This window comes from Jatropha curcas, chromosome 8, assembly GCF_041381405.1.
Source record: "Jatropha curcas cultivar XTBG-Jc1 chromosome 8, XTBG_Jcur_1.0, whole genome shotgun sequence".
NCBI lineage: Eukaryota > Viridiplantae > Streptophyta > Magnoliopsida > Malpighiales > Euphorbiaceae > Jatropha > Jatropha curcas.
In genome coordinates this window covers 25,794,283-25,811,080 of record NC_143158.1, presented here as the reverse complement: position 1 = coordinate 25,811,080, position 16,798 = coordinate 25,794,283, and the positions used below count along the sequence as shown (strand labels likewise).

The 16,798-nt window shown below is 32.6% G+C and overlaps 2 protein-coding genes across 2 annotated transcripts; both read right to left on the bottom strand.

Moving 5' to 3' along the window:
- Positions 1-3,168: 3,168 nt before the first annotated feature.
- LOC105635633 (uncharacterized) lies at positions 3,169-4,557 on the bottom strand. The gene is made up of 2 exons (XM_012218712.4): positions 4,417-4,557; positions 3,169-4,233 (listed from the first exon to the last, which is right to left on the bottom strand). Exons 1-2 carry the CDS (start codon positions 4,523-4,525, stop codon positions 3,452-3,454), a joined length of 891 nt encoding a protein of 296 aa, XP_012074102.1. The 5' UTR covers positions 4,526-4,557; the 3' UTR covers positions 3,169-3,451.
- Positions 4,558-14,957: 10,400 nt separating this feature from the next.
- LOC105635632 (uncharacterized) lies at positions 14,958-15,912 on the bottom strand. The gene is made up of 2 exons (XM_012218711.3): positions 15,773-15,912; positions 14,958-15,589 (listed from the first exon to the last, which is right to left on the bottom strand). The coding sequence occupies exons 1-2, from the start codon at positions 15,879-15,881 to the stop codon at positions 15,018-15,020; spliced, it is 681 nt and encodes a 226-aa protein (XP_012074101.1). The 5' UTR covers positions 15,882-15,912; the 3' UTR covers positions 14,958-15,017.
- Between the last annotated feature and the right edge of the window lie 886 nt (positions 15,913-16,798).

Genomic DNA, 16,798 nt, shown 5'->3' with positions numbered 1-16,798 from the left:
CAGAAAAAGTGTATATTATAGGAGGTTGATTAGGTGTATCAACGAAAAATATAGATTCTATTTCAAATTAAAGAAGGAAAAAGATAAAGATTGAAAAAGATTGAAAAAATAAGGATTTAACATTATTTGTTTGAAAAAAATGATATTAGGACCATTTAGGGCTTTGTAAATTATAATTATTTTATAAAGTTTTAATATTAGAATATTTTAAGTTTTATGCTAAATTGCTAATTTATTATATTTACTAAAATTTACATATTTTCATTAACATCTTTTATTTCACTCATAAATTTTACATAGTCTGAAGGATTTATATTTAACTTAGCTAATTTATAGATTAAACTATTATAATTAGAAATTTAAATCCATTGATAAATTATAAATATATGAGCTTTTATTTCACTCATTAATTTTACATAATTTGAAGGATTTATATTTAGTTTAGCTAATTTATAGGTTAATATATTATAATTAGGAATTTAAATCGACTAAAAAAAATGTGATATTTATAATATTAGAAGAAAGAAAAAAATATATATATATTACCTACCAACCTGAAAATTGCTACCTGACAAATTGCGAATGGAAGGAAATAAGAGCAACTTTACAGCTAATTACTATTTTGTTAAAGCAAAACAAAAGGATAAGATAATATAAGTCTAATAAATGTGCATATAGAAGAAAGATTGATATGGGAGTAAAATATATGACATATATACAATAATAAAACAAAGAAATATATATATCACCTATCAAAACTAAAAACTACTAGCTGACAATTTGCCAATGGAAAGAAACAGCAAAGAGCGACTTTACCATTTGTTGATTTGGAGATATATATATATATATATATATATATATTAGATGGTATTTGCCGGGATGATCACTTGTTCGGTTCGAATCAAAATCGAACCAAAATCAAATGTACTATAAATGAATCAAAATCACACCGAAACCATCCAGCGTTTCGAATAGGCATCTTTTGTTGGGATAAATGCTCTGATACCACTTGTTAGATATCAGCTCAGTAATAAACTCCAAGATTGATTAATAATTTATAACACCAACAATAATAACGGGAAAGGCAACCAAAATAATACTAACACAAAACACTAAATATAATTGTATTAATAAGAAGCAAACATTCACAAACATTAAGGAAATTATTAGTTACTTGGTTGGTTACAAATGAGAGGAGGGGTGGTATTTATAGGCATTTCCACCTCCTCAATGTACGGCTAAGATTTGTTTACAAAAATGGATGGTCTAGATTACAAGGAACATTCTACAGTTAGATAAGATATTTTCATTGCATCTCATTTGTGGAGAATTGTGGAGTATTCTAGAATGTAGGCTTGAACCTCCAACTTTGGGCTTGGGTTTCCACCTCTAAACTTGAAGCTTGCCAAGTATTTAACTTATTATGGTAGCCCATTTTGGTAGTTGTCTTTTCTTAATTAATCGATGATATTTTAATATCTTTATCTTCATCACCTATGAATTCTTCCTCGGAGACGGCATCCTCCTCATCTCTAAAACCAGGCATAACATCCTCCATCAAAGAGTCACAAAGAACAACACCTTCGAAGGAAACTTTACGTCTCCTATTATCAACAATACGTTCACGCTCCATTTTCGACCCAGGGGTGGCTAGCAGAGGGCATCCCCCCACTCAGAAATTTGTTTATATTTTATATTGCAATAATGTTTTGTGCAATAGAGGTGGTTGAGTCTGAAAGTGGCTTCAAATTTTCACATTGGACCTTGAGTTTGGTGATTGCAGTGTTCATTTTTCGTTGTTTATTTTCAATTCATAATATCTAAACTTTTCTTATGAAATTATTAATTAAAAGTCAATAAAAAACAAACAGTATATATATTGAATTTAAATAATATACATAATTGTTAAATAGTCTCCATCTATTGTTATTGCTAGAATAAAACAATGAGTTTTGTAAGTGATGTGTTCGACGGTTTCGTTATGATTTAATTTAAATTTCCTTGTAAGTAAGATGAGTACTCATTTAAGTCTCATTTTTTCATTTAAAAATAGATATTTTATTCTATTAATTAAATTTTAAATTTATTTTTACAATTTAATTAAAAAATAAAAAGCCAAGTAAAAATTGAATCTAATAAATTTTATATAAGGTTTGGACTTTTGTTAAATAATTTTTAAATTTATTTTTTAAATTTTAATATAAAATAAAATTAAGTCTCAATAGATTTAAATTAATATCCTCTCTTCCCCCAAAACTTAAATCCTAAGTCTGCCGCTGCTTCAACAGAATTCCGCTGCCATTCCGAAGCTTCACTTATTTAGTACTTCGCCAGAGTTGATCGTTTTCTTCAGATAAAACGGGCGACACTTGAGTGCTCCCCATGATATCAAAATCAACTAATAGGTTTCTTTAACCTAGCCTCCTAACCTTAATGAAATCTATTTGGCATTATGAAAATATTTTATTGTTGCATCAATTTTATCATACAAAATGAGAAACGAAGGACATAGTCTTGATGTAGATTTGACTCAATACATAAATTTATTCCTGAACTTTATTACTTTAATCTTATAGTACTTTCAATTTTTCGTTTTTATTAGTTTGACCATTAAATATTTCAACTTATAAAATTACAACCGTTAAACACTTTGTTTTAGAATTATTTTATTAAACACTTTAACTTGTAAAATTAGATCATTTAAATAGTTAAAAAATGTGACCATTATTATTCCAAAAGTTATGCTAACTACACATCAAATTAATATTTTACATATAAAAACTAAAAATCATAAAACAACTATTGCTCTTAATATGGAGAAGTATTTAATATTACCAAAATTTATAAGTTCAAGTGTATGATAGTCATTCATAAAGTCGAGGATACTATAAAGACAAATTTCAAAATTGAGGGGATTAATTATTGTAATACGATGTTGATAATGATGTTGAACAACATTGTCTATGTGAATTATTGTAACAATGAAGTCAAAATTTTTCGAGTTGTTTCCTTCTTTTCAAGCAATATATAATTAAAACACCCCAGAAATAATTTACTCATCATAACAAAAAAAAAAAAAAAAAGACAAGAAAAAGAACTAATCAACCATGGGAACAAATACCAATTTGATAATATTATAATACATCACGGCATATAACAAAAGAAGAATGTATGACATACATATTGTAAAACAATACAAATGACAACATTTATTGTGCAAATAGATTTATTAATGGTTCAGCACCACCAGCAATGGACACTCTTATTCATGTATGAACTTTCTTTTATATATATATATATATATATATATATGGCTAACTTATATCTCAAACTTTAGCTTTTATTTGCATAACTACGGATGCCCTTTCCCATATCCATGTCAATGTCCATGCTTGTCATCGTGATCATGATCATGTTTATTATCACGCTTATGTTCGTTTTTGTGCCCGAGCTAATTATCTTCCTTATGGTCGCGCTTGTGAGCTTCCTTTCGGTCGTGATCGCATTTGTAATCTTTCTTACGGTCATCGTCGCGCTTATGTTCTTCCTTACGGTTGTCGTCGCGCTTGTGATCTTCCTTTCGATCATCGTTGCGCTTATGTTCTTCCTTATGGTCGCGCTTGTGATCTTCCTTTCGATCATGGTTGCGCTTGTGATCTTCCTTACGGTCGTCGTCGCGCTTGTAATCTTCCTCTCGATTGTGGTCGCACTTGTGATCTTCCTTATGGTCGTCGTCGCGCTTGTGATCTTCCTTTCGGTCGTGGTAGCGCTTATCATCCTTACAATCGTCATTGCACTTGTGATCTTCCTTTCGATCGTGGTCGCGCTTGTGATCTTCCTTATGGTCGTCATCGCACTTGTGATCTTCCTTTCGATCATGGTCGCGCTTATGATCTTCCTTACAGTTGTCGTCACGCTTGTGATCTTTCTTACACTCGTCCTTGTGCTCGTTATCTTTCTTACCGGTTTTCTCACATTTGTGGTCTTCCTTGCGATCGTTGCCGCGCTTGTGGTTATTCTCGCGCTTGTGGTCTTCCTTGCAATCGTCATCGCGCTTGTGATCTTCCTTGCAGTCGTTGTCGCGCTTATGGTCTTCCTTGCAGTCATCGTCGCGCTTGTGGTCTTCCTTGCAGTCATCGTCGCGCTTGTGTTGTTCCTTATCGTCATGTTTGTGCCCATACTGCTGCACATGTTGATATTCATGTTCGTATTTGTGCACCTGTGCATTATCTTCTACAAATTGAATAAAATAATTACATTAATTAGTATAAATGTTAACACAAAAATTTAATCGTTGGAAAATGAGAGAGGAAGGCTAGTTTTCAGTTTTTTCAAAGACATAACAAAGGCTTAAGCATAAACACATAACAAATGAAAGATAAATGCATATTTGATTAGAGGAAGCTAAAAACTCACGTTTTTGGACAGTTTCAACAAGTTGGCGAGCTAAGACTTCCGACGAGGTAAGAAAAAAAGTGGCCAAGACAGTGCCGATAAGAAAAAGAAAAGCTTTTGAGAATCTCATTTTTCTTAAGTGACCCAAAACAACAAAAAAGATATTTGCTCAAGTTTTGAATGAGAAAGTGGAGTTAGTCACTCCTCTATTTATACAGAAAGTTTGCAAGGAGATGTAGCAATCAGTGGCTTGAACTATTGGAGTTTAATATAGCTGAAGTTATATAAAGAAAAGTTTAAATTTATGTAAACTTAAGTTTAAATTAGGAATTTTATGGAAAATAATTCATAATTATATTTACGTATGTATAATAATATATGGTTTAGGATATGTATTATAGCTATTTGAAATTCTATGAAAGTTTCCTAAAACAAAAAAGAAAGTTCTATGAAAGTTGGCCAATTACAAATTTTGAATATCAAATATTATTATATTGACTGAAATCATTAATTTTATTTCAATTGGAAATTCTAATTAATATAAAAATTTTTAATTAAAAATTAGGAACTTATTTTACAAAATTTAAATTTTAATTTGAAGATTATTTACTAAAATATTATATTATATTAGCTAAAAGATTATGTATTCACATCCTAACTAGCAAATTTAATGATATTATTGTAGTGACTGAAATATTATTAATTTTTAATTCATTAACGATTTTATAACTATATATTATATTATTTTAACATTACGAATTTATAATAATATAAATTTACTAGGAAGTTTTGTCCTATTCTAGTTAGATATTTAATGTTTTCTACAAATTTTAGTGGGTGAATTTTTGAAAAATTTCTATTTCAATATTTCACAGAAAACATTTACAATTAAGTAGCTAAATCGATAAATTTTTTTCAATCAAGTGTTACCATCTTATGTGACTTGCCGGAAACATGAATAAAAATTGTAGGGATCACTTAATGATCAAAATATCGCTGAGTATGACTTGCCGGAAACATGAATAAAAATTGTAGGGACCACTTAATGATCAAAATATCGCTGAGTAAACAAAAAACTAGCTTGACACGGTGGATTTGACATGTGAAACATTATAGTGCAAAAAACAAATGGACAAAACTGCCCTTAGTAAAAGAAAAGGCAGCTTTGATCGACAAAATTGCCATCGTTGGTCTATCTCTTTCTTTCTTCTCAGATTCTGAAGAAAGTCTATATTCCAGTTCTGAAGATGAAAATCGGACTATTCTCTCCATCTCTCATTCTCACACTTGTCTTGTTTGTCTTTTCTTTTTCCTTCGTTTGTACAGGTACTCTTCTTTTTTTTGCTGTCACACTTTATAGTACATGCAGTAATATATATATATATATATATATATATATATATATATATATATATGCAAACACACACACACACACACATAAATATGAGATTGGTGTTCTGGGTGAAGTATGGTTTGATTTTAATTTTCCATTGCTTTTCTAGTAGAAGGGACTTGCAGTTCTTGATCGACATGTCAAACAAAGCTGCCTTTCCTTTTATTAAGGACAGTTTTGTCCATTCGTTTTTTCACTACAATGGTTGACACGTCAAATCCCATGTGTCAATTTTTTTTGTCATCCTTCTCAGCAATATACACAAAAAACTTTGTCTACAGAGAATTCTTTTTACTAAATAGATAATAAGTATATTCAAAATTTTAATCAATAATATTAGGAAGATTCTACTATTAAAAACAATAAAGATAGTGAGTGATAAGTCGAAATCATTTATTAATCCAGCGACTCTTGAAAAGGGACAAAAAGAAGGAAACGATGTATTTATTATTTAAAAAATATTATATATTATTGTTTTTTACATTTATGCATGTATACTATTAAAGCAAATAATTAAAGAAAAAGTATTAAGTCTATCTCATTGTTTTGAAAATCGGATCAGACCGATTGGTTCGACAGGTTTGATTAAAATTGAATTGTAGTTTGATCCGAATTGTATAGAAAAATCGATTGTTCAAAAAATCAGCCTAAACCGGTAAAATTAGATGAAAACCAGCTAAAAACCGGTGAATCGGATTGGTTAAAACCGGTTTAATTCAATTTCTAGGGTTTTCTAGAAAATGTGGGCTTTTTTTTTTTTTAATTCGGGCCTCTTAAAAATTAGTCCCACAAAAATAGTGAAAATATTGATTGTATCGAGATTGTTAAAGAAAAGCCAATGAGAAAAAAGAAAATCAAAGGCACTTCATTTTCAAAGCCAATTAGATATGCCCATATAGTTTATTTAATTTATATAAATTTTATTTTATTATTTATTTAAAATGTATTTATTTTAATTATTCAATGAGAGGTCCGATGACAGAAATAACACTGAAGGCTATAAAATAGGAGGTAAGCCTTTTCTAGTCTCATCAAATTGGTGAAAGTACTTGTGGTTGTAAGGACTCAAATTCAATACTTTTCACTCTTCAGCGTAAGTGAAAATACCAAACAGATACTTGATTGTCTAATTATTTTAATTATTTTAATTTACCAGGGATCAAAAGAAAAAAGTGTATACTATAGGAGGTTGATTAGGTGTATCAAAGAAAAATAAAAATTCTATTCCAAATTAAAAAAGAAAAAGATTCCCATGTAATCAAGCAAGAAGATAGTTTCCAATGAGGAAAGAAGAAGAAAATAACAAATAGCATAAGGAAACGTGACGTCGGGTATCCAAAAAGTTGAAATGCCATCAACTCTCGTTATTGAAAAGTTGAAGAAAATGGTAAAGATAGAAAAAATTGAAAAAAATAAGGATTTAACTTTATTTGTTTGAAAGTAATAATATTAGGACCATTTAGGGCTTTGTGATCAGTAAATTATAATTATTTTAGTAAATTTTTAATTTTGGAATATTTTATGATTTATGCTAATTCGCTAGTTTATTATATTTACTAAAATTTACGTATTTTCATTAATAATGGATTTATTTTGTCAGGAAAATTGCTACCTGACAAATTTGCCAATGGAAAGAAATAAGAGCAACTTTTCCCATTTGCTGGTCTAAAAGTAATTATTATAATTAGAGCCCTTTCCAGCTAATTATTATTTTGTTAAAGCAAAAAAAAAAAAAAAAAAAAAAAAAAAAAAAAAAGATAATATAAATCTATAAATGTGCATATAGAAGAAAGATTGATATGCGAGTAAAATATGACATATATATAATAATAAAACAAAGAAATATATATATATATATATATATATCACCTATCAAAACCGAAAACTATTACCTAACAATTTGTCAATGGAAAGAAACAGCAAAGAATGGTTTCACCGTTTGTTGATTTGGAGAAAATTATTATAATTATTATATATATTAAATGCTTTTTGCCAGATATGGCCACCAATTCGGTTCGATTCAAAACTGAACCGGAATTAAACTATATCGTAAATGAATCAAAATCGTATCAAAAATGTTGGGTATTCCAAGTCATTATCTTTATCTTCATCACCTATGGATTCCTCCTCGAGACGGCATCCTCCTCATTTACAAAACCAGGCATAAAATCATCCATCAACAAGTCACGAAGAACAACACCTTTGAAGGAAACTTGACATCTCCTATTATCAACAGTATATTCACGCTCCATTTTCGAATCCTAATCTTCAACATATTGGCAGGGGTGGCGAACAGGAGGCATCCCCCCTCAAAAATTTGTTTGTATTTTTATATTTACAATAATGTTTTGTGCAATAGAGGTGATTGAATTTGAAAGTGGCTTCAATTTTAGATTGGACCTGAGTTCGACATTAGGTGCTTGTAGTGTTCATTTTTCGTTATTTATTTTCAATTCTTAATATCTAAATTTTTCTTATGTTGTTATTGTCAGAACAAAACAATGAGTTTGTTGGATATTAGCACAGTGATAAACTCCAAGATTGATTAATAATTTATAACACCAATAATAATAATGGAAAAGGCAATCAAAATAATACTAACACAAAATACCAAATATAATTGTATTAATAAGAAGCAAACATTCACAAAGCTTAAGGAAATGATTACTTACTTGGTTTTTGCTTGGTGTTTGCTTGGTTCTTACAAATGAGGTGAGGGGTGGTATTTATAGGCATTTCCACCTCCTCAATGTACGGCTAAGATTTGTCTACAAAAATGGACGGCTTAGATTACATGGAGAATTCTAGAACTATGTTGACATTATACAAAATATCTTTTGGGTGGAGTAATGTGGAGTATTCTAGAATGTGGACTTGGACCTCCAACTTTGGGCTTAAGGCTTCTCAAGTCTTGGCTTATTATAGCAGCCCATTTTGGTGGTAACTAAATTATTCGGCGATATTTTAATACTCTCCCTCAACGATTAATTTCTCTTTCTTCATCATTCCCAATTGTTGGCGAAAATCTTCATATTTATTTGTGTTTAAACTCTTTGTAAAAATATCAGCTGGTTGATCCTTCGTCTTGATATATTTCATTTTAATCTCTCCTTGTAGAACATTCTCTCTGATAAAGTGATAGTAAACCTCCACGTGTTTTGTTCTCGCATGAAACACCAGATTCTCAGCCATTTGTATAGCCGAACGATTATCACAATTTAACGGAATTGGATAGTCGATGGGTTGATGCAGATCATTCATAAGCTGTGACAACCAAACACTTTCCTGAGCTGCTGTTGCTGCTGCCCGATACTCTGCTTCTGTTGAGGAAAGTGACACTATAGGTTGTCTCTTGCTGCACCAAGAGATTACTCCTGAACCAAGACTAAATGCATAGCCTGTTGTCGAGCGCCGAGTGTAGTGATCTCCTGCATAATCAGCATCGGAATATCCTTCCAACTTGATAATTTCACCTCTCTTATAAAAGATCCCATAATCAATTGTACTTTTGACATATCTCAATATTCTTCGAACTGCTTCCAAGTGAGGTTTCTTAGGCTTCTGCATAAATCGGCTGACTACTCCAACTGCAAAGGAAATGTCTGGCCGTGTCATAGTGAGATAAATTAGGCTTCCCACTAGTTTTCTATACATAGTAGCATCTTCGAGATCATTCCCTTCATGAGCACACAGCTTGACATTAGCATCCATTGGAGTAGATATCGGCTTACATTCCATCATTCCAAACCTCTTCAGTAGATCTCTTGCATACTTCTGTTGTCCGAGGAACAAACCTTCCTTGGCTTCTTCTATTTCCAATCCAAGAAAATGCTTGAGCTTTCCTAGCTCTTTCATTTTGAAATGAGTAGCCAAATTCTCTCGGATGAGTTAAATCTCTTCGATATTGTCGCCAGTGACTATTAAATCATCAACGTATACTAGCATTATAGCTATTCTTCCTTCCCGATCTTTTACAAATAAACTGGAGTCTGCTAGTGCCATAACATGTCCATTCTTGACAAGGAATTCTGCAATCTTTCCATACCAAGCCCTCGGTGCTTGTTTTAGACCATAAAGAGCTTTCCTTAGCTTGCACACATAGTTAGGATTCTCACGACTTCTGAACCCTGGTGGTTGCTCCATGTAGATTTCATGATCAACTTCACCATGTAAGAATGCATTCTTCACATCCATCTGCCACAAAGGCCATGACTTACTAGCTGCCAGCTAGTAATACACGCACAGTAGTGATCTTGGCAACTGGACTAAATGTCTCATCATAGTCCAAGCCATACTGTTGAGAAAATCCACGAGCAACCAGTCTTGCTTTGTATCGCTCAATTGATCCATCCGGGCGAGTTTTGATTTTGTAGACCCATTTGCAAGAGATAGGTTTCACATCTTTTGGTTTTGGCACTAATTCCCATGTTTGATTTTCCTCCAAAGCAGCAATTTCTTCTTCCATTGCAGTAGTCCACTCCATCTTCTTTGATGCTTCTTCATAAGTTGTTGGCTCCTTTATCTCTGCTATAGCAGCATTTGCATATTTTGGATTAGGCCTTCTTTCTCGACTCGATCGCCGAAGTGGAGGATAATCTGGATATTGTTCTTCTTGACTTGGCTACTGTTGTTCGTATGCACCTATCTTCCATGAGCTCTTCGATTTCTCTTGAACTCTGGATGGCTCTGCTTGAGCTTTCTTTGGGATGAACTCTCCCTCTCCTATCTTCTTTTCAACTTTTTCTTGAATTTCTTTTGAGTCTGGTAACAGGGTTGCTTGAGATGACCACCAAGATGATGTCTCATCAAAGACCACGTTTCGTGAAATATGGCACTTGTTAGTTGTAGGATCACAACATTTCCATCCTTTTCTTTGCTCATCATAACCAACGAATATGCAGAGAAGTGCCTTTTTGTCAAACTTGCTTCGAAGTTCATCCGGAACAATGACATAACACACGCATCCAAAAACACGAAAATGACTTACAGTTGGTGTAATGTTCCACAATTTCTGGAATGGGGATGTAAACTCCAGTCTTGCTTGAGGTAGTCTGTTGGTGACGTACACAACTGTCTTCATGCACTTTGCCCAAAATCTAGCTGGCACATTCTTCGCATGGAGCAAACTCCTGCAAATCTCCACTAGGTGTCGATTCTTTCTCTCAGCAACTCCATTTTGCTGCGGTGTTCTTGGACATGTGAAATGCCTTCGAATGCCTTGCTCTTGGCAATATTTAGTGAATTCGTCAGACGTGTACTCTCCACCATTGTCAGTGCGAAGGCATCTAATTTTATTTCCGACTTCTTTCTGAACTTTGTTCTTGAAAGCTTTGAATTTTTCAAAAGCTTCCGACTTCTCTACCATGAAATCTACCCAAACATATCTCGAGTAGTCATCGATGAAAGTAATCATGTATCTCATATTACTGTTTGAAGGTTGCTTGATCCGTCCAAGAACATCTGAATGTATTAACTCCAATGGCACCTTGGCTCTATGTTTTGGCTCTTCAAAGGGAAGTTGGTGAGCTTTTCCATATTGGCATCCAGCACATATAGTGTCTTCTCGGCATTCCAACTGAGGAAGACCTTTAAGCATGGACTTCTTCATCATCACCTTAAGCTTGTGATAACTAACATGTCCCAAACGAGCATGCCACAAGTCAGCTGTCTCACTTTTCCTTGTTCTGTCAACATAGGCTTCTTGTGTTGACATGACGTAGATTGATTCTACTCGCACTTGCTATTTGTGATACAGAGAGCAAGTTTTTCTTCATCCTTGGCACATAGTAAACCATCTGTAACTCCATTTTTTCGTTACTGGAGGGAGAAACAATGGTTGTCTTTCCAATGTGAGCTATTGGCAATCTCGTGTTATTTGTTGTGACTACAACACGACCTCCATCATAATTGGATATATCTGATAATTTCTCCTTGTTTCCTGTCATGTGATTAGAACTTCCAGAATCAACTATCCAATCATCATCATAGTTGATTCTATCACTTACAGATATTAATGACGACTCTTGCTCGGGTCCTTTCATCATCATCTCTACTGGCTTCTGTGGCAAATTTTCTTCCTCCTGAACAAAGAAATTGTGAATATCCCATTCCTCTTCACTTTGTTGCTCGTTCTGGGTTGATGTTGTGTTTCCTTCTACTCGTCTGCTTCGACATTCTCGGGCGAAATGTCCTCTTTTGTTGCACTTATAGCAACGATCACTTTCTCGCCAGTCGTCTTTCCTTTGTCCTGGCCTTGCTCTCCCTTGTTGTGATGGTCTCCACTTTTGCTTTCTCCATCCTTGTTGATTGCTCCTTTCTTTTCCACCATCTACTCTCACAACGTTTCGAAATCCCCTCTTTTTAGCAAAGAGAGCTTCCTCATCATCCTTCAAAGCTACTTTAGACATTTTTTCATCTAAAGTCTCTTCATTGGACAAGATATTCTCTAACTCGTCTAAGGTTGGTTGTGTAGCCCAACCACGAGTAGCAGTCACAAGACCCTTAAATTCAGGTCTTAGACCATGGATGATGATCCTCCTCATCCTTGTCTCGTTGATCTCATTGTCTGGATCTAATTTCGAAATCTCCTCACATAAAGATTTTACTTTAGAAAAGTATTGACTTACAGTGAGGTTCTGTTGTGAGATTGAGAATAACTCATTTTCGAGCCATTACAATTTTGCTCGTTCTTCTTGGCGAAAGCAGACTTGAGAATGTCCCATGCTTCCTTTGGTGTTTTAGCCGACTTGATCCGTTGCATCTGCTCATCTTCTACTGCAACTGTCAGCACATACATCGCCTTCCCACATTTTGTCTCCCACTCTTTCAGAGCTTTCGCATCCCCAACTACTGGTGTAGTATTATCTCCTCCGACAATATCCCATAAGTCTTGACCTATGAGATAATATCTCATACGGGTACTCCAGTTCTCGTAATCGTTGCTATTTAGCTTCTCGATGCTATTAGCAACTCTAGAAAAATCCGCCATAAGGTACTGGTGTTCCTCACACTAACTAATGCACAACGGTCCTTGACCAATCAAGATCACAATCCTTGCTCGTGAATCTTGCTTCAACAACAGTCCCCGACTGTTATTTCCAACAGAGTAACGATACTCTACACTTGTAAATGAACACCACAACATACCGCGGTTACAACTACTACCACCACAACCAGTCTCTGATACCACTTGTTGGGATTAATGCTCTGATACCACTTGTTGGATATCAGTACAGTGATAAACTCCAAGATTGATTAATAATTTATAACACCAAGAATAATAACGGGAAAGACAATCAAAATAATACTAACACAAAACACCAAATATAATTGTATTAATAAGAAGCAAACATTCACAAAGCTTAAGGAAAGGATTACTTACTTGGTTTTTACTTGGTGTTTGCTTGGTTCTTACAAATGAGGTGAGGGGTGGTATTTATAGGCATTTCCACTTTTTCATTGTACGGCTAAGATTTGTCTACAAAAATGGACGGCTTAGATTACATGGAGAATTCTAGAACTATGTTGACATTATACAAAATATCTTTTGGGTGGAGTAATGTGGAGTATTCTAGAATGTGAGCTTGGACCTCCAACTTTGGGATTAAGGCTTCCCAAGTCTTGGCTTATTATAGCAGCTCATTTTGGTGGTAACTAAATTAATCGGTGATATTTTAATAGAGTTTTGTAAGTGATGTATTCAATAGTTTCATTTATTTAATTTAATTTAAATTTTCTTGTAAGTGTTTTTAAGATGAGCACTCATTTCAATCTCATTTTTTTTATCTGAAAAAAGATATTTTATTCTATTAATTAAATTTTAAATTTATTTTTACAATTTAGTTAAAAAGTAAAAAGCCAAGTAAAAATTGATTCTAATAAATTTTAAAATAAAGTTTTCCCCTTTATTAAATAAATTTAAATTTATTTTTTAAAATTTAATATAAAATAAAAACTAAGCCTCAATAAATTTAAATGTATATCCCAAAAACTTAAATCGTAGGTCTGTCACTGCTTCAATAGAACCTCCGCTGCCATTTCGGAGCTACACCTTTTTAGTACTTCGCCAGAGCTGATCTTTTCTTGAGAGGAAACCGGCGACACTCGAGTGCTCTCCATGATATCAAAATCAACTAATAGGTTTCTTTAACCTAGCCTCCTAACCTTAATAAAATCTATTTGCCATTATAAAAATATTTTATTATTGCATCAATTTTATGATACAAAATGAGAAGCCAAGAACATAGTCTTGCTGCAGATTTGACTGAATACATAAATTTAGCTCTGAATTACTTTAATCTTATTGTACTTTCAACTTTTAAATAATGAATCGAGAAAATTTCCTGAATTTGAAGGCAAAAAGTAATGTGGTGTTTACTGGGCTAGGAGAAACAAAATTACAAAAGATTTTTGTCCATTATTTTTTGTGAGCAACATAAAATTATTTTATTAAAAATCCTGGAGACACCTATCAAACCGTAAATTATCATTTATTTTATCTAAAAGGAAAAACAAACCATTGGAAAATTTCTATTTTTCTTAAATAAGAAAAGAAAAGAAAAATAAGGATTAATTAATTATTATTATTTATAAAGATTTTACAAATAACACTTTCAATTATTAATATTTTTTAATTATTCATATTTTCATCCGCATGTAAATATCCTAAAATTCATCGATTGCACGAGGAGAAAAAGACTAAGATTTGATTGAAATAATAAAATAAGGAAAAAATCCTAAAAAATAAATAGAAATTTGATTGATCAATTTTTTATTAATTGTTCATTCCATCTACAAATCTAAATTTTCTTGAGCAATAAGGCCAACTACTTAATCCATTGAGAGAGGGCAGTGGCTTCAAAAATTTTCAAGTTGTTTCCTTCTTTTCAAGTAATATATAATTAAAGCGCCTCTAAAATAATTTACTAATCATAAACCAAAAAAAAAAAAAGAAAAAGAAAAAGAACTAACCAACCATGGGAACAATACTTTTTTAGATAATACCGATTGTACAATGACAACATTTGTGCAAATAGATTTATAAATGATTCAGCACCAGCCATGAACACTCTTATTCATGTATATATATTTATATAGCTTATATATTTATTAATCAAACTTTTATATATATATATATATATATATATATATATATATATATATAGCTTACTTATATCTTCAACTTTAGTTTTTATTTGCATAACTATGGATGCCTTTTCCCATATCCATCTCAATTGCCATGCTTGTCATCATGATCATGATTATGTTTATTATCACACTTACGTTCGTTTTTGTGCCTGTGCTTATTATCTTCCTTTTGGTTGTGCTTGTGATCTTCCTTACGGTAGTCATTGCGCTTGTGATCTTCCTTACACTCGTCGTCGCACTTGTGATCTTCCTTACGGTCGTCGTCAAGCTTGTGTTCTTGCTTACAGTCGTCGTCGCGGTTGTGATCTTCCTCACGGTCGTCGTCGCGCTTGTGTTCTTGCTTATGGTCGTTGTCGCGCTTGTGATCTACCTTACGGTCGTCGTTGCACTTGTGATCTTTCTTACCCTCCTCGTCTCGCTTGTGATCTTTTTTATGGTCCTCGTCGCACTTGTAATCGTCCTTGCCACCGTCGTGTCGCTTGTGATCTTCCTTACGGTCATCCTCGCGCTTGTGATCTTCCTTATGGTCGTCGTAGCGCTTGTGATCTTCCTTACAATCGTCGTCATGTTTGTTCTCGAACTTCTGCTCCTGCAGATGTTCGTGTTGGTGCCTATATTGTTGCACATGTTGTTTGTGTACATGTGCGTTATCTTCTACAAATTGAATAAAGTAATTAGATTAATTAGTACAAATATTAAAACAAAAAGTTAATTGTTGGAAAATGAGAGAGGAAGGCTGGTTTTTAGTTTATTTAAAGACATAACAGAGGCTTAAACATAAGCGGATAACAAATGAAAGATAAACACATATTTGATAAGAGGAAGCTAAAAACGCACGATTTTGAACAGTTTCAGCAAGTTGGCGAGCTAAGACCTCCGACGAGGTGAGAAGGACAGTGGCCAAGACAATGCCGATAAGAAGAAGAAAAGCTTTTGAGAACTCCATTTTTCTTTAGCAACCCAAAACAACAGAAAAGATAGTTTTGAATGAGGAAGTGAAGCTAGTAGCTCCTCTATTTATATAAGAAAATTTGCAAGGAGATGTAGCAATCAATGACTTGGATATTTTTTTTTGAAAATATAATTCATTAATTATAATATTAAGAATTACAAATACTCATATAGACCAAACATAGAACTCTACTATTAGTGGCTAACAGAGTTCAGATCTTTTAATAAACTAAAAGAATTCATATTCTTTTGAACTATAAAACTAAAATTAAAAATATAATGTTAGATCTCTCCAATTGGAATTGATTTTGACAAAATATATAAATCTTCATTACCACACCTAGTCCGTTAATTGATTTGGACGTCAAAATAATAACTCTTCTGGATCTTATATAACTGGATTATTTTTTCAAAAATTTATAATATATAATGAACACAGATGAGTTTTCACTACTATGCATCAATAGCATCAATGAAGGTACATACTGCATTATCAAGCTCCATTGATCGAAGATCTGCACCTGCAGATCAAGATTTAAAATCTCCAACTAAAAAAAATCAAATATCATAATTTTATTTAGTAATATACTCATACGTTTAATATATTATATAACTCAATTAGGAAAATAAATAATCATAATTATGTGCATTTAGTAAACCAATATTCATAATCATTTGTTTGGTAATGTTTTTTCACACTGACAACTCTACGGAGCACTATCAAGAGAGATATAGATGACAACAATAAAGGTCTTGTAAAGTTGGATAAGAAAAAAAAATAATGACCAAATATACACAAAAAAAAAAAAAAACTTTGTCTACAAAGAGCTATTGCTACTAAATACATAATAAATATATTTAAATTTTTAATTAATAATATTAGGAAGATTCTACTATTAAAAATAATAAAGA

What these genes read in the sequence shown, in the direction of transcription:
- LOC105635632 (XM_012218711.3), bottom strand. Translation starts at nt 15,881, where the DNA reads ATGGAGTTCTCAAAAGCTTTTCTTCTTCTTATCGGCATTGTCTTGGCC. An exon ending in TGCTGAAACTGTTCAAAATC is followed by an intron (nt 15,590 to 15,772) that starts GTGCGTTTTTAG and finishes TTCAATTTGTAG; the next exon opens with AAGATAACGCACATGTACAC.
- LOC105635633 (XM_012218712.4), bottom strand. Translation starts at nt 4,525, where the DNA reads ATGAGATTCTCAAAAGCTTTTCTTTTTCTTATCGGCACTGTCTTGGCC. An exon ending in TGTTGAAACTGTCCAAAAAC is followed by an intron (nt 4,234 to 4,416) that starts GTGAGTTTTTAG and finishes TTCAATTTGTAG; the next exon opens with AAGATAATGCACAGGTGCAC.